This window comes from Rattus rattus, chromosome 15 (assembly GCF_011064425.1).
Source record: "Rattus rattus isolate New Zealand chromosome 15, Rrattus_CSIRO_v1, whole genome shotgun sequence".
NCBI lineage: Eukaryota > Metazoa > Chordata > Mammalia > Rodentia > Muridae > Rattus > Rattus rattus.
In genome coordinates this window covers 70,066,757-70,089,879 of record NC_046168.1, presented here as the reverse complement: position 1 = coordinate 70,089,879, position 23,123 = coordinate 70,066,757, and the positions used below count along the sequence as shown (strand labels likewise).

Sequence of the window (23,123 nt, the reverse complement as noted above, 5' to 3'; positions counted from 1 at the left end):
TTCTTTTCCTTATAGTTTTACCATCTATGATATATCTGTGCACAGTAGATCATTCAGTATAGGCTGTGTCTGAGCTTGACATTGCTGGACCCTTTTGTGCTGGCTCAGGGTGTGCTCAGGGTGGATGAAGCTACAGGGGCTCTCCCTCTGCTGAGAACCTGGGCTTTAACAAGCCACTCTCGTATAAATACACTGCCGAGAGCATCACTTCTACCTTCTAGGCTGTTGTTTTGTTGTTGCAGTTGTTGTTTGTATTTTATGTTCCCACCAGAAGGTCCCACAGAGCCACAGTCCCACCAACACTTGGGGGAGACCTGACTTGTCAACATGACCCAGGTGAGATAATATCAGAGTATGACTTGAAATTTCATTTCCTGATGATTAGTGAATTTGGGGATATTTTCATAGGTTTATGGGCCATTTGTATTTCCTGCATGGAAAAATGCTAAAATCATTTACCCGCTGAAACCTTTAGTGGTGGGTTTTTTTTTCTCTTAGAAACGAGTCCCTTTCACTGGTTCCTGCTAACACCCGGAGCTTCCAGTCTTCTCTCTTTTACGTTTTCTGATGAATTCATAGCCTTGGCTTCTATGTTGCTAGTTTATCATTGTTTTCTCTGTGATTTGAATGCTCTTTGTTATATTTAAGAAGTGATTCTCTGCCCCAACATCCTAAAAGGATGTCTCGTGGTTGTTTTCTAGAAGTTTAGTTGTATGACTTTCCATACGGCTGCCGTCCGCCCGTCTGGAACCCTCATTAGTGAGGGATATACGGTAGGGATGTAATTTCCCCCACATGGATAGCTAATTATGTCTGTGTTGTTTATGAAGCAGTGTAATTGTTCTCCACTGGTCAGCAACAGACTGGTTTCCTTATGTGCTTTTCTTCTGGCTTCATATGCAGTTCTATTGGCCTGTTTACCCATCCTTCTTCCAATGACTTAATAACACACCGATAAGGGCTGCTAGGACAGGCCCTTGACTTGGCGCTTGTTCTTCAGGGTCCTGGACAGTCACAGACTCTTTGCTTACATTTCATTTTTAACAGGCTCCTAAATTCCCATGTATGCATTTCTACTTCATGTACTAGAATGTCTTTGAATCCACAGTTCAACCAGTATAGCACCGCCATCTTAAATTTACTTTTAGATGTATTCATTTTATTCTCTGTGTATGAGTGTCTTTGCCTGTATGTATGTCTGTCTGTACACTATGTGCATACCTGGTGCCCTCAGAGATCAAATGAGGACATGAGACCCCTGCAACTGGAGTCACAGATGATTGTGAGCTACCATGTAGGTGCTAGGAACCAGATCCTGGTCCTCTGCAAGAGCAATACATGCTCTTAACCATTGGGCCATCTCTCCAGCCCCACCCTGTCCTATCTCTTTAACCTAGATGAAGATACATTTCTTATGATGCTTTATAAACTTAGAATTTTTGTAATTTTTGACATAAAATCTTATGCAAGTTTAGAAGATTGATATTTTCTTCCATGGTCACTCTGCCTCAAAGACCCTGGGCTATGTAGATTCACCACCCTACCGCTGGGCTACAGTCCTGCTCCTCCTCCCCCACTTTGATAGAGTCTCATTAGGTTGCCCAGGCTTGCCTTAAACTTGCTTGTTAGATAAGGCAGGTCTTAAATGCCTGATCCTCCTGCTTCCACCTCCCCAGTCTGGGCAGTACAAAAGGCTTGGATCAGCACACCTGCCTCGTGATTTCCTTCTCGGTATTCGTACCTCAAAAGGCATCTCTAAAGTGTTAGGACTCTTTAGAAGAGTAACCACAATAACCTAGTCATTAAAAGTAATAACTACTAAGGCAGCATCTGGGTTATGTGTTCAATTTTCCCCAATTACCTCTTCGTCTTTCTCCATTTTGGTGATTGGCTGTTCGATGCAAGGTCTTTCAAGGTCCACACGGCACAAGGGATCTTGTTATCTTCAAGGCCCTCTTTTTACCCTTCCTTCTGTTTGCAATGTTTTTCCTGAAGAAACTGGGTCACCTGCCCTCTAAAGTTCTTTAGAGCTTGGGTTCTTCTGGCTGCACCTTGTGGCGCAGACTAACCTGCCCCACTTCTTACACTTCTCGGACTTGACAGTTAAGTCTAGAAGTGCGAGCGGTACCTGGTTCACTGTACTTTTATGATTTGGGGTGGGGATGTGGGTAGAACTGGCCATCGATGAACACAGTCTGAGTACATCACTTCGCTGGGGGTTTGCAAACATAATATAGTCTGCCTATCCAGTTCTTTGCTGCTGAAGCCCCTCTCCTTTGCAGAAGAGTTTTAACTGAAGATCCAGTGGTTCAATATCTTGGGGAGCTACAGGACCACTCACCTTTTCACATTTTTTTGAGCAAGTTTTGATCAGTTTCACTCTGACAGGATCAATTTTTGTTTAAAATCTGTTATTCTGACACTGTTGAAAATGTTTTCACTATATGTTATATTATAACTATATATACATATGTGTATATTTATGCATGTTATGTATAGCTATACAACTATAATGCTATGTTTTCACCTGTAGTATCTTTCTAACGTTTACACTGTCTATTTGCATATCTCTTCTCTTTACTTAAATGATTTTTTTCCATCATTCTATTAAACTTACATTCTAAAAGAGTCGCCTTTTGCTTTGTTCATTGTCTGCTCTGTGTGTGTGTGTGTGTGTGTGTGTGTGTGTGTGTGTGTGTGTGTGTTTGGTATCTACTGTTCCCTTCCTCCTGTTTCCCTCAGATTCTTTTCTTTTTAAATTTCTAGAACTGGGTGGGTGTTTGGTTCACTAGTGTTCAAACTTCTTCCCTGTTGTCATTATTAAGGCTCTACAGCTTTTTCTGAGAACCACTTAACATTTTCTGGTGCATTTTATACATCATGTCCCTATCTCTTGTCACTGCTAAGCACCTTCTATTTTTCCATTAAGATTTTTTTCTAGGGGTTGGGGATTTAGCTCAGTGGTTAGGCGCTTGCCTAGGAAGCTTAAGGCCCTAGTGATTGGTCCCCAGCTCCGAAAAAAAGAACTAAAAAAAAAAAAAAAAAAAGATTTTTTCTAATAATTTCATCTCATCTCTTCTATCTTTGGGCTGCTTCCCTTCTGCCTACAGAACATATTCCAACATTTCATCTAATGAGGGTCTGTTGAAACAAAATCCAGTCTTTTTTTTCCTAAAAATGTTCTTTGAGCAGTTTCAATAACAAACGATTCACACGATATAAAATTCAACTACTTAAACATGTATAACTCATCCATAGTTAGTATACTTTAGCATATCTGGTGTTTTCATTGCATCTGAAATACACGATAAACCCATTAAAGTCAGTCCTTACATTTCTTCAACTGCTTCCAGCTGTAGGGAACCACTAATTTTGCTTATTCTGAGAAGTTCATATACATGGACCCAAACACATATTGGTGATATGTTTCCTACGTGTTTCAAGGTTCATCTACATTAGAGAATGTATCTCATTCCTTTTATTGCTGAATAATATTCTATCGTATAGACAAAATGTGTTGATTTATCAGCTCATCCGTCGATGGACATTTGATATTCTGCTTTTCAACTGCTCTGAGCAGTACTGCTGTGAACACTTATGTATAGTATTTTGTGTGAAATTATTTTCATTACTCTTTTTGTGTACATGTACAGGCATTTGTGTATGTGGAAGCTGTAGGTACCTGCATGCATGGCACAGGCGTGAAGGTCAAAGGACAACCTTTGCTGTCCATCCTTAGGCACCTTCTAACTCTTGTTTGCCCTGCGTCTCTTCCACACAGCCATGCTTGCTGGTTCATAAGCTCCTAGGATCTGCCTGTCTCCATTTCCCATCCCATGACCACTTGGATTAGCTCTGCATTTACATGGGTTTTGGGGATCCAGTCTTTTACTCTTGTCAACTTTTCTTGAAATGAAAACCACCCAGGAACGACAGTTAGAGTTCTATGCTCAACCCTCTGAGAAAGTGCCAGACAGTCTCTAAAAGAGCACAATTGTTTATATCCCCACCAACGGACAGGGGGCCCAATGTCTCTACCTCCTCCTTCTTGACACTTGTATTGGGCTTACGTATGGGAACCTGTACGCATTGTGGTTAGATTTGATGTCTTTGAATTCTAACGACATTGAGCATTTTTATGTGTTTATGGGACGTCTGCACAACTCTTTGGAGAAATGTCATTGCAGATCCTTCAGCCATTTTGAAGTTGGGTTATTGAAATTCATGACAAGAATTCCTCACACAGCTTGGACCCAGCATTTGGCTAATATCTGACGGGTAAATATCTTCCTCTATTTGGGGAGTTACCTGTTCACATTCTTAAGGTTGTACTTAGGCCAGGCGTGGTATCACACTCCTTTTATTCCTAGCTCTTGGGAGGCAGAGGCAGGTGGATCTCTGTGAGTTTGAGGTCAGCCTGGTCTAGACAGTGAGTTATGGGCTAGCCAGAGCTACATAGTGAGAACTTGTCTCAAATCATAGTCAGGTGTATATTCTGAAGATAAAATGACTAAGCTTTGATGATGTTTTACTTGCCTACTTTCCCTTTGCTGAGTATCCTTTTATGCTAAAGGACACAAAGATTTACTCATCTATATTCTCTTTAAAATTTTACAGTTTAGCTCATGTGTTCCACCTTTGAACCATTTTGAGTTAATTTTTATGCGCTTGTAAGAAACAATCTATTTCCTGTCCTTTTTTTAAAAATTTTTGCCTGTGAATAGTCAGTTTTCCTGGAACCACTTATAGAAAAGGCTGTTCTTTATTTTTCTCTCTCTATTGAATTATCTTGGCACCCTTGTGGAAAATCAGCTGGCTGTAAATATAAGGGGTTTATTTCTGGACATTTGATTCTATTCTATTGATTGGCATGTCAATCTGTGTGCTAACACCACACTGCTCGCAGCTTAGCTTTGTACCAAGCCTTTAGAGTGAGAAGTGTTGAATCGTCAATGCTATTCTTCATTGCTTGCTCTTTGTAATTTGATACGGATTTTACGGAGTGATATATGCATATGTTGAAGCCTTGCTCTCCATGCTGATGGTATTTGGGGATGGCTGTCATAAGATAGTTAGGTTTATGTTTGGACAGGGTCTTGTATGTAATCAGTGGCATTGTCAGTTCTCTTATAAGGAGGTCTCTCTCCCTGCCCTGCCCCTTCTCTCTACCATGTAGACACTGTTGATATTGAGTGCCACTACACAAGCTATCATTATAATTCTTATATTTTGTTATATTATTTGTATATATTTACTATTGTAAGTAGTTTTTAAAAAAACTATTTATTTAGTGTGTGTGTGTGTGTGTGTGTGTGTGTGTGTGTGTGTGTGTGATGTTGTTTATATGTTTCGGTCAGAGGACAACTTGTGGGAATCGATTCTTTCTTTCTACCACACCTGTTCCTAGGATCGAACTCAAAGACTGACCGATTTGTCTGCAAGCGCCTTTACCCACTGAGCCATCTCAGCAGCCCCTGGAATTGTTTCCTCAATTTTATTTTATTTTTAGCATTGCTGGGAATTGAACCCAGAACCTTGTGTATATTAGACAAGTGTTCTGCCACTGAGCTACTACCTTTCCACGCTTTCCCACATTTATTTTCAGATCGCCAGTGCATAACCACACACATGGTTTTGGAGTACTGATCTTGTGTTCTGAAACATGTCATTCTCTCGGTTCTAACAGGTTTTTTTTTCATGCATTATATAGATTTGGCTATACATGCAACCATCTTATCTGCAATGAGATCCTTTTCAACCTTTTCAACTTGCATACTTTTATTTAGCTTTCTTGCCTAGCCCAATATATCTTTGAACAGAAGTGGTGAGATCAGATATTCCCGGCTTGTTCTTTCTCTCATAGGGAAATATTCAGTCTTTCACCAGTGAGTATGGTGTTACAGGTGGGGTTGCCTTTGCTCTAGAAAAGTGGTTTTGTGGATTATGTAATCCTACTTTGACAAGTTTTTTTCCCCCCACCAGTCAACGAAAGTTCATCCTGCTGTTTTTTGGCTTGTTTGTTCCTACTAAAGTGTCAACTGTCAACCCATTTACCATTCATATGCAGATGACCTGTCTTTTATTTCTGGTTACTTTTGAGATTATCTCTTTATCTTCGATGATCTGAGGTTTCACTCTGACGCATGTAGGCTGGTTCTTTTATATTTCCCTAAAGGGTTTTATTATACAGTTATTAGATAGCATATATTCTAATTATTATTAGATGACGTGTATTCTAAAATGCACTCTGCTCTCCACTGTTTCTGTCATCTCTCTGACTCTGGAAAACACTTGAACTGATCTGAACCGAGCTACAGTCAAGTAGCTGACTCGGGATTCCTTGCTCTCCGATTTACCAAGTCATCAATACCATCAGGAAGCAGCACCAGAAACACTGCAAAGTCGACTCCTACCCTCACTAGGAGGCTGGCAAGATCCTGGCCACCAGACTCAACCTTGTGGAGTGGCGCAACTTGAGACCTGGTTCTAATGGTGTAGGCACAAGAAGGGCACCACTGAGCATGCCTATTGTCCAGCCTTGCACTAGTAGACAACGTGTACCCTTGAGTCCTTGTCCTTGTCCTACCTGGCTCAGCCTCTGGCTCTACCATTGCTAGTCGTTTCACTACCAATGCCTGAAACAAGGATGGAGAACCAGGGATCTCTCTGTCCACCTGAGGAGATCTCCTCTCTGCTCAGTGAGCACAGGTGCTTCTACTGGGGCTAGAGGGTAGGGCCATGTGGGACAACCATACTCCCTGGCTTCCCACAGTCCTGGAAGTCTTAAGGAGGCTCGTCATTCGGGTATCAAGGCAGAAATGATATGTCACACAACGAACCAATCTCCAAGGATCCCTGAGTCTACAGGGAAGCCACCCTGTAGACCCAGCAGTACACACCCGAGTCCCTAATCTGCATGTGCTTGGTTGCAGCTTTTATCATTCTGTTCTCAGAGGGCTCACATACCCAAGGCTAGCCCCACACTTAGTGTAGCTGAGGAGGACCTCCAACTCCTAGTCCCCCTGCCTCCACCTTCCTATTTTAGAATTTTGTTTTATTTTGTAGTTGTTTTGTTTTGGGGCCTGGAATTTGAAGTCTCCACCCCTCCCCCCCCCAGATAATAGGCTATTCAACAACTGTGCGTGAGATTGCTAGATTTCATTTTCATTTAACATTTATTTGATTTTCCGTCCACCCCCTCCCCCGTGCACTTCCATGCTCCTTCTTGCTCTAGAGTTAGCTTTCTTGGTGTGCATAGTAACGCTTTCTCCACTTGCTTTGTAGGGACCTGTTGCATTTTCCTTTCTATCAATGGCATATTGATAATAAAATTATTCATAGAAACAAAATATACCTCAACTCTTATGTAAAGCAAATACATATTATCATTATCGTCCATGAGTCGCTAAAGGATGGATTCTCGACAGTTGCATAGACGTTTTAGTGCCCTGTACCCACAGGCAAGCTTCCTTGCTGTCCTCTTTGGTTCCAGAGACACTTCCTTCTCCCATCATGCACCGTGAGTAGGTGCTCTGCCGCTGGGCCTCACTCTGTGTCTCCTATTAAATCCCAGTTTTGGCGGCTCTAGCATGGTTTGTTTTTCTCCATGATCCACTTAGACATGAAGGTGAGGTTATCTCTGAGGCTTTGCACTGACCACCAGGATGAAATCCGGCACTGGCTGTTCCACTGCTAGCTCTCCTGATTGTTTCTGACCTCTACAGATCCATTCCTTTCATCCTGGCACAGTGCAGCGTGTTGAAAGAGTTGTAACAGGCACGCGTAGACATTTCAGAATTTTAAATGAGGTGCCTATTGAAGGCAACGAATCTGCTTCCTTGTTAGTGAAGGAAACCCTAATCCCTGTCATTTGTTTTACTTCTGAGCATCTGACCTAGAAATATTCAGAAAAAAATAATGGTCTATTTTTCTCCTTAAAAATCTCCATCAAAGGAGACTCTATAACCTCCTTGTTGTGACTGTTGACCTGGCCACACTATTCCTTCTGTGTGTTCACATCCTTGAGATCTGAGGCTTCAGATTTCCCCACGAGAGGCAAAGTTTCTCCAGGAGCTTGAATCTGGGTTGGCTATTGGCTTGTTTTGTCAATAGCAGGACATTAAGTATGTCCCAAGCTGGGGTGTTAAAGGTCTTAATCACTGGAGAGTATCTTCCTGTTGTGCTTAGAGATCTGACACCATCACACGAATGAGGCCAGGCCAGGGCCAGGAAGTGACAAGCCACGTGCAGGCAAAAAGTTAACCGCCCACATTTTCTTTAGAAAATTAATCGCAGAGACACACGACACATCTTTATTGATTTTATTTCCTGTCCTGCTCCAATTTCGGAGATGTAAAAATAGTCATTCACCAAAACACTTGAAGAGCTCAATTGTACTAAAGGGTCTGCCAATTCTGAATATAAATAAGGTAAAATTTAAACCATACAAATCAATATATCCTATATGTGCCTCTATAGAATGAATTAGAGAACATGAAATACATATTGCTCAATGCAAAGCCTAGTTGGAGCAAAAAGGAAGGAATTTAGGATTTTTCTTCATAGCAAGGGAAGCCATGAGACTCAGGTAATTATTGATAAGAAGAGATCTGAAAGTTTCCATTGAATTCAATATAAGTTAATGGCAAGAATTGGATCCTTAAGAAATCAAGTCAGTATGAGTCCCATTGATAGAAACACAGTGTTGCTGTGATTGCCTACCCTTGAGAACTGAGATACATTCTGGGAATCATGACTTATGGATAATATTGACAAGCTAGAATGGATCAAAAAGGAAGTGTCAAGATAATGACACAGGTGGGAGTCATTTCAGATGACATTCAATTGGAGGAACTGTGATATCGTTTGTCATGGGAAACCTTGGTTACACATGCCTGAAGCTCAGCCATAGGGAATGGTGAGCAGAAAGTACACATCAAACTTGGAGCACACAAATCTATGATCAACAGGTGAAAGCCACAGGTTTTAGGTCAAATCCACAAGCAGTCCTTCCCGGGAATGTCTGCTTTGTGAGTTTGGCAGCCTGGAGGCAGAGGTAGGAGGTTCAGGGGGAGAGAGGTATTTGTCAGGACCCTGGAGGGAAGTGGGCGACAGGACTCTCTTTTAGCCAACCTCCTCTCCCTTCCTGCTGCTGGGATCCTTTCTGATTGGGAACTATGAACGAGGCTGGGCGTAGGCTGTAGGACACTGTGAGTCAGCTCTATGTGGGTAAAAACTGTAGCAACCAGAACATCTGTTTGCAAATGACAAACCTTAAGAAGGTCAAGGCAGATCTTTTCGTTCATCAGTCTTAAGCCTTTGAGGACTCACATATGGCCACAGGATGGCTGCATCTCTCAAAGCCAGGCCGGGTTTACCAATGACAGCTTACACTAACATTTACTTTCCAGTTGATTGACAATTACAAGTCACAGTCTTTAAAGATGTAGAAGTTAGCCTTAAGGATTGTCCTTTTCTCTTGGCCAGCCCTTGTTTCTTTGAGGTGGTCAAGTTCTCTCTTAACCCCCACATCCTTCTACCCATCCATCCATCCATCCAACCATCCATCCATCCATCCATCCATCCATCCATCCATCCATCCATCCATCCCTAATCTCACTGGAATTTTTCCCTGAGCTCCACACTGCTTCAAGAATTCTCTGAAGAGAGTTCTGGCCTTTATACCATCTCAACAACTTGTTCTTCCTGTCCCGAGGCACGCACTGGCAGGGGGCAGCCGAGCATCTGAGAAATGGCCTCCTACCTTGACAAGTGAAGCATCTGATGTGGAAGTGGTTGTTGTGGACACGGACCACCTCTCCTTTGCAGGTGTCTCCGCAGCGGTAGCACTGGATGACGTTGGAGCTGCCCCGGGGACTGTACGGACTCTGCTGGTAAGGAACTGTAAATAGAAACAAGAGATCAGTGTCTAGGAGGCTCTGATTCTTTGAGAAGTCAGTCCTAAGTCATCATAACCTTAACTAGAAGAATAAGAGGTAGGAAGGGTAGAAATTATCCCTCCAACAAACAGAAGTCCTCAGCACGTTATATATGCCAAGCTTGGCACTGGGTGGCTCTGAGAGGAGTCTATTAGCCTCCTCCAACAGGCAAAGACTCAGGCATGCACATAGCTTTTCCTTACAACCATAGAAGCCAACTGTTGAATGAAGAGAAACGAAAGCGGAAATAGTGTACAGACATGTGCTGTATTTGATCTGGGCCAAGGTCAGATACATGATGGGGACCCTTGGCGTCAGCTAAGAAGGCCCTATTGCCTGATGCTTCCTTCGCTGACTTCAATGACCATACTTCATAGCCTGCAAACAAACCCACTTCACTGCCAGTCATAGAAAGCACAAACTCTTATACATAGTACAGAATGCTTGACCATGATAACAGATGGTTGTTACTCATTTTGTGTTTCCTGTACTATACCTTTCATTGTTACTGTATTTAAACCACAGGTCAAAGCTTCATATGGGGTCATGGAACTGAGTCGGGGTGGGTTGTAAAAAAATCTGGCAACAGCCAAAGATTTCTGAACATGCAGCAGCAGCAAAATAGTAGTAGTAGTAGTAGTAGTAGTAGTAGTAGTAGTAGTAGTAGTAATAGTAGTAGTACTAATGTGTTGTGAATCTAGGTGTTCCTGGCAGTGCTCAGCTGTGTTGAACTGTGAGATTTTACCTCAGCCTTGTCTTTGAAGATACTATGGGCACTGGCCACACTGCTCATTCCATCATACCATGCAGTGCTAAAGAAGGCTGACTCTGATCTGAGACCATGGTATGTTTTGAACTACAGTGGTTTTACTGATATTCAAGGTCTTTCCCTCTCATTGAAACATAATAGCTTAATCATGGAAAACAAAGACCTCTGCTATTTTCCAACTGTCAGGCCTTACCATGCAAGTAGCAAATAAGTGTATCTTTGGGTTGTGCTGTGTTAGGATGTCTGATTGTAAAGACTGATGCTTGAGTTGTTGACTTGAGTTCCACAAAGAAGTTGTTAAATCAGTTTTGACTTTGGATTGAGGCAGACTTTCCAGTAATTTCTGAAATGATCATAGCAATACTTTAGAAGTCTTATACAGCATACTTATGCAAAGGGTCATTGATCTATCCACTATTATTAATCTCCTGTTCAGATCTGTTCATGGTTATGTTAGAGATCTACTTTCCCTGAGATGTAATTGGTTGCTTATGTAGAAATGTAAGGTGGTTTACCCACCCTGAAATCTGGTCACTTGGAATTGAATAAGAGCTTCCTGCCTTGACCACAAGACCTCAGGGTTGAAATTATATTAAGAGCTTGATTAATAACCTGATATAAGCAACTTTGCCTTTGAGGAATCTAATCTCTCTTGTAGGTAGCCTTAGTCACCTTTGATGACCTCAGTTCCTTTATTTCCACTCAAAGTTGGAGACACAGTTAAACACCATCTGTTCTCACTCTGTTAGAAGGTCCACTCTTGTCCTGAAAATACCACTTACACATGCAGTCTTCATGGATGAGTGGATTATAAGTTCTCTTGGACTCTCAGCCACCTTGAACTACAGAGGGATCCAGAGATCACACCCTTTAGAAGTTCTTAACCTAGTGTAGCTGAAGTCTGTTCACTGGCATTTGGATGGTGACTTATTTGGCAATGGAGTGTGAATGGAAATTGTGTGTGCCTTCCCTCAAGGAGCCAGTATTCTATCTGTATAATGTCTTTCTCTTCACCTAGGGATAAGTGAAGGATGTCCTGATAGTGTCAGGATACTGGAGCCTGGATCCATGCATGGGCATCCAACATGAGCAAGGACCAGTCTTGGTTGTCATGGAACCCAAGACCTTTTGTTAGTGCAGCACAACCAAAACTGTTCTCTTTGATCCACCTGGAACCTGATGTTTTCCCCAGCGAAATCTGGCATTGCCCACATCATCCTCAAGCCAGCTTCACGGTCAGAAGGGCTATGGTTTCTACAGCTCACCTCATCAGTCTTCTCTGTTTACAGGCAAGAGAATAGAGTTTCTGATTCTTTCCTCCTTACAAGTGTCCTAAATCACAAGTGTGCTGCAGGGCTATGACCTGGCTATTTTGCCCTGAAATTGGACTCTGAACATTTTGGTAGCTAGGGTTGGGGGAGAAAAAGAAATTTCATTCACACACACACACACACACACACACACACACACACACACACAGAGAGAGAGAGAGAGAGAGAGAGAGAGACAGAGAGACAGAGAGACAGAGAGACAGAGACAGAGACAGAGAGACAGAGAGAGAGAGACAGAGAAACACAGAGAGATACACACACAGACACACACACATACACACAACACACACACAATGGCCTTGAACTCATAATTCTTTTGATTCTGTCTCTCAACTGCTAAGAATATGGGTCTCACCAGGACGCCTGACTCAATTTCATAATCTCTCTCACCATTGCTCATCTTTTTCTTTTCTACCTTAAAGACAGAAAAAGTAAATCAAAGAAATGCATTGATTAGCCAGGTAAAGAGATCAGTAAATCACTTGAATGAGTTAACATGGAAAAGTCCATTAAGTGACCTGCAAAGGGCTGAGAAATGACTCAGTGGTTAGAAGTTCTTGCTTCATCCAGGTCAGACAGCTCACATCTTCCTGGAACTCCAGCTACGGAGGATCCAGTACCTTCTTTTGGCCTCTGTGTGCATCCATGCGTGCACCCAGGTGTGTGTGTGTGTGTGTGTTGCTGTAAAATTATCAAAAATGCTGTCTTTTATCTTGCTCTAGGTCTGGCACCAGAGTGCCTCTAGATATCTGGTAGAGATTTTCATCTCAGTCAGCAAGGGGGCTCACCTGCCTTGCTCCATCCCATATCACACTGCTGATGGCTACTCTCTGAGCCTGGCAACAATCTCTCTACCCATCTAGTTCCCAAGGCAGGTTGCCACCATGCCGGACATACACATCCCAATTTTGTGGCAGGCTAGCGTGTCTAGTCACTACACACTCTCTTAAACTTAAGTTGCCACATGAAAGAACACACAACACAATAACCAGCGATCCAATTGATATTTAATTTGCTCATCTAGACACACATCCATCCCTTAAGAATATTCATAACAACCTGTAAATGTGCAGAGAGGAATCTTAACATCTGCCTCCATGTTCTCTCCACTGCTTCTTCCAGTCCCTCCTCCTCCTCTCTCTAAAACTTTTCTCCTGTCCATCCTTCCTTCTTGTCCAATGGTAGGCCTTGTTCTATTTTGTACCTGCCTTTACCTGCATAATGACATCATCCTCTGTGTGTGTGTGTGTGTGTGTGTGTGTGTGTGTGTGTGTGTTCCTGTAACTCCAGCTATAGAGGATCTGATATCCTCTCTGGCCTCTGTGTGCACCCATGCATGCACCCAGGGTGTGTGTGTGTGTGTGTGTGTGTGTGTGTGTGTGTCCTGGAAATGTTGACTAAAATCATGACCACCATGCTTCCATAGCTCAAAACAATTTTCTTCACCTAGAATGTTTCATGAAATGTTCTCTTTAGTCTAATCCATTTTTCTTCTCTTTCTAGCTTCTGCTCCGAGTCCCCTGGAAAATATTGCACTCCCTTTTCTTCTCTGGTTTGTGAGAAAATATAAATCCCACTCATATGAGCAGCACGGTGACATACCACTGCCAAGGGAAGCAAAGCTGTGAGCCTGGAAATGAAATCAGAACAAATAGTACAGCCATCCCCATGCGTGAGGAGAGCTTGGAAGGTTCTCAGATCCCTACCAGAACCAGAAGCACACGTGCTCATCTGCCGCTTTTATTCAATCTGTCCTATAGCTCAGGAGGCACCATTCAAGGTCAGTTTCATTTTTTTCTAATTTAGGGAAGTAGCATTGTGGGCATCATCCTCCATCAGAATTCAGTCTTTGAATCTGATAGAAAGAGATAAAATTAGAGGGGGTAGACGAGGAAAATGGCCCTTTGTGGACTGAAACATTAACTCTATTCTCTGTGTCCCCCTCTCCCCCTCCCCAGGATAAGGATGTTGCCCTAAGGATTCTGTGCACGGTCAAGGCTCCGTGAGGTGCTTATAAGTAGATCATTAGCAGAAACCTATGCACCCCTGCAAGACTTCTTCCAGGTTGCTGATGGAGGCTGATTAGAAAAGGGTGGTTTCTTGTTTTTGTTTTTAAGTTTGGTTTTTCGAGACAGGGTTTCTCTGTGTTAACAGCCCTGGCTATACTGGAACTTACTCTGTAAACCAGGCTTGCCTGGAACTTTCAGAGATCTACCTGTCTCTCCCCCTCCCCCAAGTGCTGGGCTTAAAGGTGTATGCCGCCATACCCAGCTCTAGGACCATTTTTATAACCAGAGAGTGTCAATGAGACCTCTTGGGTCAAGGAGGCTGGTCTGAGATAGGTCACATATCTTGTTTTCAGTGAGATTTTGTATTTTGGGCTAATTAGATTAGGGAATTAACCTAACCTTATTTTTGTGTGTGTAGGTGTGTGTGTGGGGGACGGGTAGAGAGCACGTGTCCTCTCTCCACCCATCTGTAGCTTCTTCGAAATGTTGATTTATTTGGATTTTGATTTTAGTTGTGAAGCTGGCAGATAGAACTTGGGGCTTTAACACATGCCCAGCAAGCTCTGTCACTGAACTGCCCCACATCCCAAACTCTGAGATTGACAGTTGACTTTCTCCTGGCTACTCCACACTCCGCCCCCCACCACACACACTCTTTTAAACCTACAAAGTAGTGAGGTGCGGTCTTATGGTTTATCATGTTTGTCTCGTGAGTAAAGGTCTTTTAGATTCCAAGTCAATTTACATACAGATTTTCAAACTACCTCATGTATAAGGACCCTGACCTCGAGAGCACCAAGTAAGGGTGGTGACAAGCCTCATGGGACAGTAGCTCTGTTTGTGATGTAACTTGGCATTGCCAAGTTTAATCACTTAGACCGTGTCATATATTCTCAACATGCTTTCAGGGAACCTCTGGCTTCTCTTAGAATTATTTGGGTGAGAGTCACGACTGCTATCAGCACTTAGAAAGTGTTATCTAGAGGTGCATGTGGGGTGGCAGAAACAGCAGGTATCTGCATGGTCCAGTTTATTAGCCATCAGCTGTAGGTAGCTGCTGGACATTTGGAATGTGGCTAGCATGACTGAGAAACTGAATTTGGAATTAAACTTAATTTTGATTGGCACAGGCTGACATAGAAGTAGCCCTATGTAGCTAGTGGCTACCATATTGGGCAGCGCAAGTAAAGTAACAGTTTCAAAAGATAGCATCAGGCAGAGGAAAAGAAATTAAGTCTGGTTGAGTTCTGCTTATATAAAACCAGCACATGTAAATTATCTCAGATACCACCATTGACATAAAGTATTATCTTTTTTCAAGATAGGGTCTCTCTAATGTAATCCCGAAGTTAGCTTATAACTCAGTGGTAGCATTTTGTCTAAGCTCCGTCCCACAGTAGCCAGGTGTGCCTGACTCACTATAAAAGGGGCTGCTTGCCCCCTCCTCACTCTCTTGTTCTCTCTTGCTCTTGTTCTTGCCTTCCCTCCCCTTCCCACGTGCTCATAGCCTGCCTCTGCTTCTCTCTCTCTCTCTCTCTCTCTCTCTCTCTCTCTCTCCCTCCCTCATCCCCCCATCCTCTCAACTCCCTCCCCCATCCCTGAATAAACTCTATTCTATGCTATACTGTCCTGTGGCTGGTCCCACAGGGGGAAGGGATGCCTCAGCATGGGCTCACAGAGACACCCCCTTCCCCTATACCTGACTATCTTTCTATAAACGCATCACTCAGAGATCCTCTTGCCTCTGTGTCCTTAATGCTGGGATTATAGGTGTGCCACCTTTAATCCTGTACCACCTCCCGGCCCAAATCATTCATTTCTATCCCCCCACCCGCAAAGTTGTAAAGTTATATAAAAAAATCCAATTTGTAATCAGTACCAATTATACACACACTTACACATCCTGAATTTGATCTCAAAACAAAAGGTTCTGAGCTGTGTAAAAATCATGGATATTTTTGGGCTGGAGAGGCAGCTCAGTGGTTAACACTGGCTGCTCTTCCAGAGGCCCAGGATTCCATTTCTAGCAACTACAGGTGGCTCACAAACATCTCTAACTCCAAGGCCCCAGGATCCAAAGCCCTTTTCTGGCCTTCACGAGCACTCCATACACATGAGTGTGGTACATAGATATGTAGAGAGGCACACATACACACTTAAAAATCATATACATATGTATGTATATATATATGCAAAGAATAATTTTCTTTTATGGCTAAAAACATACATTTGTAATATATATTCTTGTATATATTCATATATATGTATATATACATACATGTATATATACATGTATATATTCATATATGTGTATGTATACATACATGTATATATACATGTATATATAGATATACATAGATAGATAACTTTTTCTTTACCCATTAATATGTTGATGGGCACCTAAATTGATTTTTTAACTTGACTCTAGTGACGTTATTTCATGAACAATAGTATGGACATATGCCTGTTGTATGCCCATGCAGATCCCTTCAGTACATATTGATGAGAGGTGTGGCTGGATCATATGACAGCTCTAATGTTAGCTCTTGAGGAACCTGCATGCTGATTTGTATAATGGCTACACTCATTTCTATCCCTGTCAACTGTGTGTGAGGGTCCCCACTGCAACCTCACCAACACTGGTTTGCTCTCGGCAAGTCTGACTCAGCACCTGATTTCCGCACCTGTGTTTCCCCCCTATCTTTCTTGGCTTTCATGTACCTTTCTCTGAGAGGGCTGGTGGCGACCTGGGTCTTGTTCCTCCCCGTTGCTGCCTAGTTTTCTGATTTTGGGATAAATCCTTTCATCTCTCGAGCCTCAGCTCTGTTCTTGGCCACCAAGCATCCTGGTAGACAATGTGTGATTTGTAAGGCTCATTCTAATTAACAAATGATTTTGCCTTTGTCGTTTGCTTCTGAGTTTCTCGTCTCCCATCTTTCTTTATCCCCTTACTAAATGGTCCTACATTTAAACTAAACTCTGTTTTATGCTACCAGATTTATTACTCTATTTTAAAGCAGGTAATGGCATAGGTCCGGTCCCCCCGCCCCCCCCCACTCAGTACGCATGACAACTAAGAAGTTACCTTCTTTCTACCGTGGGCCACCTGTGCAATCTTCTCTTCCTTCTCCCCAAGGGTCACTTGACCTTGGAGATAAAAATGTTCCCATGTTTTAATAGAGTGCCTTTAGAATAGTCTTTAAAAAGTAAGGGCACCTATGCTACGCTGGAGTCTAATTAAGAGAGCAGCAAAGCTGACTTGGAGCTGATCTAACAGCTTGAATAATTGGCTAGAAGTGTAATAAAAACAGCAGAGTTTCCTGTCGCAAGGTGAAACATCAAGCAGAGGACCCACTGCTTCAGCAATGAGCTGCCAAGGCCCCGGGGCCCAGAGAAATGCACACCTAGGCGGGGTGCAGGGTGTAGCAGCTGCCATCCTACAGCTTGCAGAGTCTATTAGAACCCAAAACACCCCGGGTGTGTTCTCGAGTGTTAGCTAAGTGCCGAGGAGATCCAAGTGTGGATCCCGACACTCTGCAGGCAATGAAATGGCTGTGTGAAAGGTCAAGGGGTTGGCATAGGAATGGATCTGGCAACCCGCAATGGGATGGGGTTTGACTTCAGAGCTGAAAGGCTCCTCTTGGTGTGATCTAGCTTCCTAAGGTGAGACCACAGTGATACTAGTCTCTGCACCGGAAGAGGAAGAGCGCATGAGCATTTGGCTGCTGGCATTGGGGGTGGGGCTTGGATTATAGCCTTGTAACTTGATGGGTATCTGACTGAGCAAAGTTGCAGAACTGAGCCCTCAACTTCCCTATCTTTAGAATGGGAATAACTTGGCACAGATTAAGTAACTTAAATCGTGCTCAGGGGACTCTGACCAATAACTTAGGCTCAAAAGCAATACATAATTTTAAAGTCTGTCAGAAGTCCTGTATCTTTACCTTGAACCCACTATAAAAATTTTCCCCCCAAATTACCCCTACCTGCTAGCCACTGAACCTGGCTCAGACAGTTCTCAAACCCACTGCTGGACACATCCAGCCAGGGTTCCTTTCTTTCCCTTCTTGGCGGCTATCAAAATAAAGCTGTTGGTTACAGCCCACTCGTCATCTTGAGCAAACTCTCCCTCCCCAGGCTTACTGTGGGCTGCAGAGGAACGTATGAGTCGGGCCCTCCTGATGTGGGAATGAGACTAGATCTGTCAGTGATGTCCCTATGTAATTGAACACATCTGCTGTTTCCAGGGGTGGGAGTGGGTGGGTGATTGCTTATCTAGAATAAGTGTGTGATTGGCTGCTTTTTGGTAACCTGGAAGGGTCAAGTCTCAGCCATGCCAATAATGTTCATCGAAGACCTTTGGAACAGAAAGGGGTTGGGAGGTCTTATGTGTTGGCCTGGGAGTCCCATGTGGGCAAGGACCATGCTCTTGTTTAGCAGTTTGCCCTCAGCACCAAGTGTGCAGAGCATGTTCCTCTCACCATGCTGCCATTTCTTTCTCAGAACCAAATCAGGAAACCACTGAACAAATGAGCCCTAGGGGAGACGCCTAAGGAAAAGGGTCTGTCAAACTTGTACCAACCACAGAGACTTGCATCGGAGAATAAACATGTCTGCCATAGAACAACTGGACCAGAGTAGGCAAAAAAGAGGTCAGCTGGGCTGACACAGAGCCCAGGTCTTAGAGAGGGGGTCAGAGAACGTAGAAAGGAGACGTTATACTAAATCTAGTGGACAGGCTGAGCTCTAGTGCTGCATAGGTGGCCGGGGTTTGTTTACAAGACTTAGACGCCCAGGTGAAGCAAGGGGAGTGAGCACAGGGGTAAAGTTTGCAAAGGCAATAGGTAAAATTCAGACATACTCTCTGTCTGGAAGCATGCTCAACAAGCTGCGTGCGCACTCCCAATGAGTTTCCTTCATTCAAGGGAGAACGTCACTCTTCCTGACAAGGCCCAGAGAATGGAGGCTCCCTGTTCAAAGTCACACAGTTAGTTAATAAGGGGTAGAGTCAGAGCCTGAAGCCGGCCAGCCTGACTCTGAGACCTATGCTCTGATCACAGCAGTCGTCTGCTGCCACATGCTTTTCTGGAGGAGTGGTGGTGCTGGACAGCTAAAGGAGCATCTACTTTCCCCTAACTGTGGCCATTTAGGTTCCAAAAAGTCACTAAGAAAAGATCCAGAAATGATGATTGGAGAATCCTGGGGTACGGAGTAGGACTCGTGTAATTTAGCATCCTTAACAGAGGATGAGGAAACCATGACGGATGTTCTCAGGCCGGGTACTTCAGCCCCGAGTGGTTCCCTGGCACGGGCAGACAGAGCTTGGCAGATGTGCATAGTGGTCCTCAAGAGAGGTCAACTCTGCAGGTGTTGGCGGCGGTAGCAGGGTGGAGCTCTGAGTCTCCCCAATCCCCAGGTCTCTGCACAGCTGGGCCTGGCCTGGCTGTAGTTTCCCCTGTCAGTAGGTTGAGAGCACGGGCATCAGAACATCCTCTGTCGCCATGCTGCCAAGCTAAGCAGCATGCTTCACACCACGGCTGTCTTCTTCCAGAGAGTGTTGTCGGTACATATGTCAGAGCAGCAAGCTCTTGGCCAGACACGCTGCCCCTGTCTGACAGCCACTGCCACAAGACAGCTACAGCAGGAGCACATGGGTTTGACCCGAAATGGGCTTCACAGCAGTGAGCGTCACGAACGAGGAGGGGTTACAAGTGGCTGCCACACACCAGGGACACACTGGTTTCTGATCATTCTTCTTGCCTCTACTTGAATTTAGGCCTATCTTTCTAAGTATATATCTGTTTCTCTTTTGTGATAAGTTTGAGTCACTTCGCCCCTTCCTGCCTCCCCTCCCGCCCTGTCTGCTGTTGGCTGTGCCCGTGTCCGAGGCTTTATCCAGACGTTTGGCACTGGGCCTCTTCCTTAGGGCTCAGTTTAAATGTGCCTTTTCCTTTCTTGCCCAGAAAGCCTCCTCCCTGTCCCTAGGCAGAGGAATAATCCCGTTAGCTGTGGGATAGGAGCCCTTTCTGTCCTCCCTAATTTATGCTTTGTGCTGAACATCTGAATCTGCAGTACGCCCCACCCTCCCAGCCCCCCATGTTCTTCTGCAGGCCTTGGAAATTCTAAAGTCAGGAAACTGCTCTCTGTAGGCCCGGCTTTCTGCCTTGCCCTTCCTGACCCCCAGGCCTTGTTCCTTGAGTGGAGGGAATTCACTCAGAGTGGGGTGGTGAAGGAAAAGTCCCCTTGATGCTCCAAAAATATTGTTTGGCTGCCTTGCTTATGGGATTCTACTAACCCGCTCCCCAAAGCTGTGTAAGAATAGCCGAGGACAGGCAAGGGTGACCCATGGAGAAGGGAGACACTACTAGGCCTCTGCTAGTCTTGGGACTGTTTTTCCACTTTGGAGTGGCTCTGATCGATCAACACCAGTTCTTTTATCCCTCACTACCTTCCCAGATGCCCAGTCAGTCACACGTAGAAGCCTGGAAAAGTGGATAAAAGTGGCTACCGTTAATTGTGCAGTTACCATGTGCCAAGCCTGTGCTAAGTGCTTGGTGGTCTTCATGTTATTTAATTCTCAAAACAATCCCATGAGACAGACACCTCAGGGGTTCCAAGACCCAGAGGGGATGGCTGTTGTGACTGAAGTCACCACCCAGATAAAGGCTGGAGCTGCGTGTGCCAGGCACCAGTCCATCCAGGAGAGGCCTGCTCTTCTGTCCTCTCTCTTTGGTGGGATGTCCTCAGCAGTGTCTCCTGTCCAGAGCATCCCCAAAAGAAAGACAACTGCTCTTCTCCCTGCTGTGTCTCCAGCTTGGGCCTGACAGGGATTGCCAGAAGGGGAGCATGGCTGTCTTACCCCAGCCTGGCAGCCCCTTTCCAGGAGTTTGTCACAGCTTATCTAAGAAACTGGGTTTTGTCTGGGGCCCTGGGAACCATGTTGGAAGATGGAGGCCCTCAGGAAGTTGGCCATTGTCCTTGTGCTCTGAGTGACTCAGTCCCCTGGTCCCTGAGCCAGAGGCTTCAGTAGTTATACAATGTTTGCTTCCTGAGACCCTGGCAGGCCATCAAGCTCCCATATACTGCAGAGAAGTCCTGGGAATAGCAGCTAGCAAACTGAGCCCTGGGACGCAACGGTTTTCTCATTAGAGTGGAGGAACTCTGGAAAACATCTAATTTTCTAGAAATACCCAGAGGTTGCTAAGCTCCCTCCTCAGCCCCTCCCCCCCGGAATGCTAATATATTCTGTCCTGGTTGTTATTAAGGGAATTTCCTTGGACCGGCTGTTGTGTGGCTTGGATGTTTCTCCCACACATGCTTTATTTGGGTGGCCTAGTATTTGTGTTTAAGGTCTTGTGGATCACTATGGTTACCCCTCTTCCTTTTTCCTTAGCCATGATCAACCTGTCTTCCAAACTCTAGGCACTCCACAGCTCTGGGTTGAGATCCTAGAAGACTTAGGTAGATGAACTGACAGCCATTGCAGTCGAAGTCGATCTCTGTTCACCCCAATCAGGTCTCCGGGGAACCTCTGCTACATCCTGTCCATCTCTGTCTTTATAGATACCACCTTGAGCCTCAGAGAAGGGAGGTCCTCATGGTCCTCATCACGGTGGCTTTATCAGAACTGAGGGCAACACTGGGTTCCAGGACAAGGACATTTCCTCAGGGGGGAGGGTACAAGTTATGGAGTTACTGACGCTACTTAAGCATTCTCAGCTCTGAGATAGTCAGGGTTTTCTTGAGGCTCTCTTTTGTGTATAAAGTCCTGGCCCAATTGCTCAGAGTCCTGCAGAGCTCCCCTCAAGACCTTCATAATATTCAGTAGACGCTCATCTCTCTACCCCACAGAGCCTGACCTAGCTGTAGGCCTCCTCTCCCCCAGGTTATGAGAATATTAATCATCTTTCCAACTCCTCTTCCAGCCTTCCCTTTGTTATCCCCTCCCATCCCTTTCCCGCCATCATTCCTCTCTCTGGCCTTTGCGGCAGTCAACTTTCCAGGAAGTCTTAGTGGTTCCCTTCCCTTTCCAGGCTCTTGTTTTCCCCCTGTAAGGTTAAGAACTGCAGTCTAGGTCTCCCAGACTTCTTTCAGAGTCTGTACAATTGAACACAGAGCAAGTACAGGCTGCCACACACTGTGCCTTCGGGGACAGGTGATGGCATGGAAAAACAGAATCAAGAGACCCAGACTGAAGAGATTTGCTACCCAAATGTGGTTCCCAGGAACCACACTCGTGAAAAAACATATGCCAATCCCAGAGAGAACCTGTCTGTGGAAACTAGATTCTGCCTATGGGTCATCGTCTTGGGTCTTCGCATCTCTATAGGCAGATGACCACAAAGTCACTTTCAATTACTATCTGAGACAAGCCACATGCTGTCCACATGCCTGAAGGACCTAGAGGAACAGCATATTTCTGCAGTGAGGTCTTACAGAGTTCCTGGCTGGAAAAGGAAGCCACCAGAACTTGTTTACTCTCCAGGTTTCATTATTTACTCAGGGGGTGGGCAGCAGTTTCCAAACACGGTTTTAGGTCAATGACCCACTGGGGACATTTTCTTTTGCACAAAGACCCGGGATATAAATCTGCGAAATGAGGTGTCACTATGAAAACCTATCATGCAGAACACATGCTTACTATGCTCTTCTAGTCCACATACTTTTTTCTACTTCCTGTAAAATGCTGTCTGCTACCAAGCGAATTGATGTTCAAGATCTGCTACTGGGTTGTAGGAAGGCTGTCCGAGGTAGAAAGGGAGACAAAGATGATTCTAGCTATGGGCTGTCTACTGTGGTAGGTAGCTGTTGGTCATGTGGCTATTCAAGTTAAAGTTTATTAGGACTTGACAATCAGTTCTGAGTTGTATTATATAACTCACGTGGTCAATAGCGACTAAGCCGCTATCCCGGATAAGACAGAAGTGGAGCATTTTCCGCACTCTAGATTGTCCTATTTGGTGTCTGGTTTAGATCTAGCTTCATAATTTTGACAATGAAGGATCTAAAAGCCAAGGTCCTTCAAAGAGGGTTGTAAGGTGGAAGGCATACGGAATCGGAACTAATTGAAGCCTCA

The 23,123-nt window shown here is 44.4% G+C and overlaps 1 protein-coding gene across 1 annotated transcript in view; it reads right to left on the bottom strand.

Moving 5' to 3' along the window:
- The window catches only part of Ablim3 (actin binding LIM protein family member 3), a 118,031-nt gene that overhangs the window by 63,984 nt on the left and 30,924 nt on the right, over nucleotides 1-23,123 (bottom strand). The window contains exon 3 of the mRNA XM_032885553.1: nucleotides 9,764-9,901. Within this exon, the coding sequence (XP_032741444.1) occupies nucleotides 9,764-9,901 (138 nt within the window). The remainder of the gene's footprint in view (nucleotides 1-9,763; nucleotides 9,902-23,123) is intronic.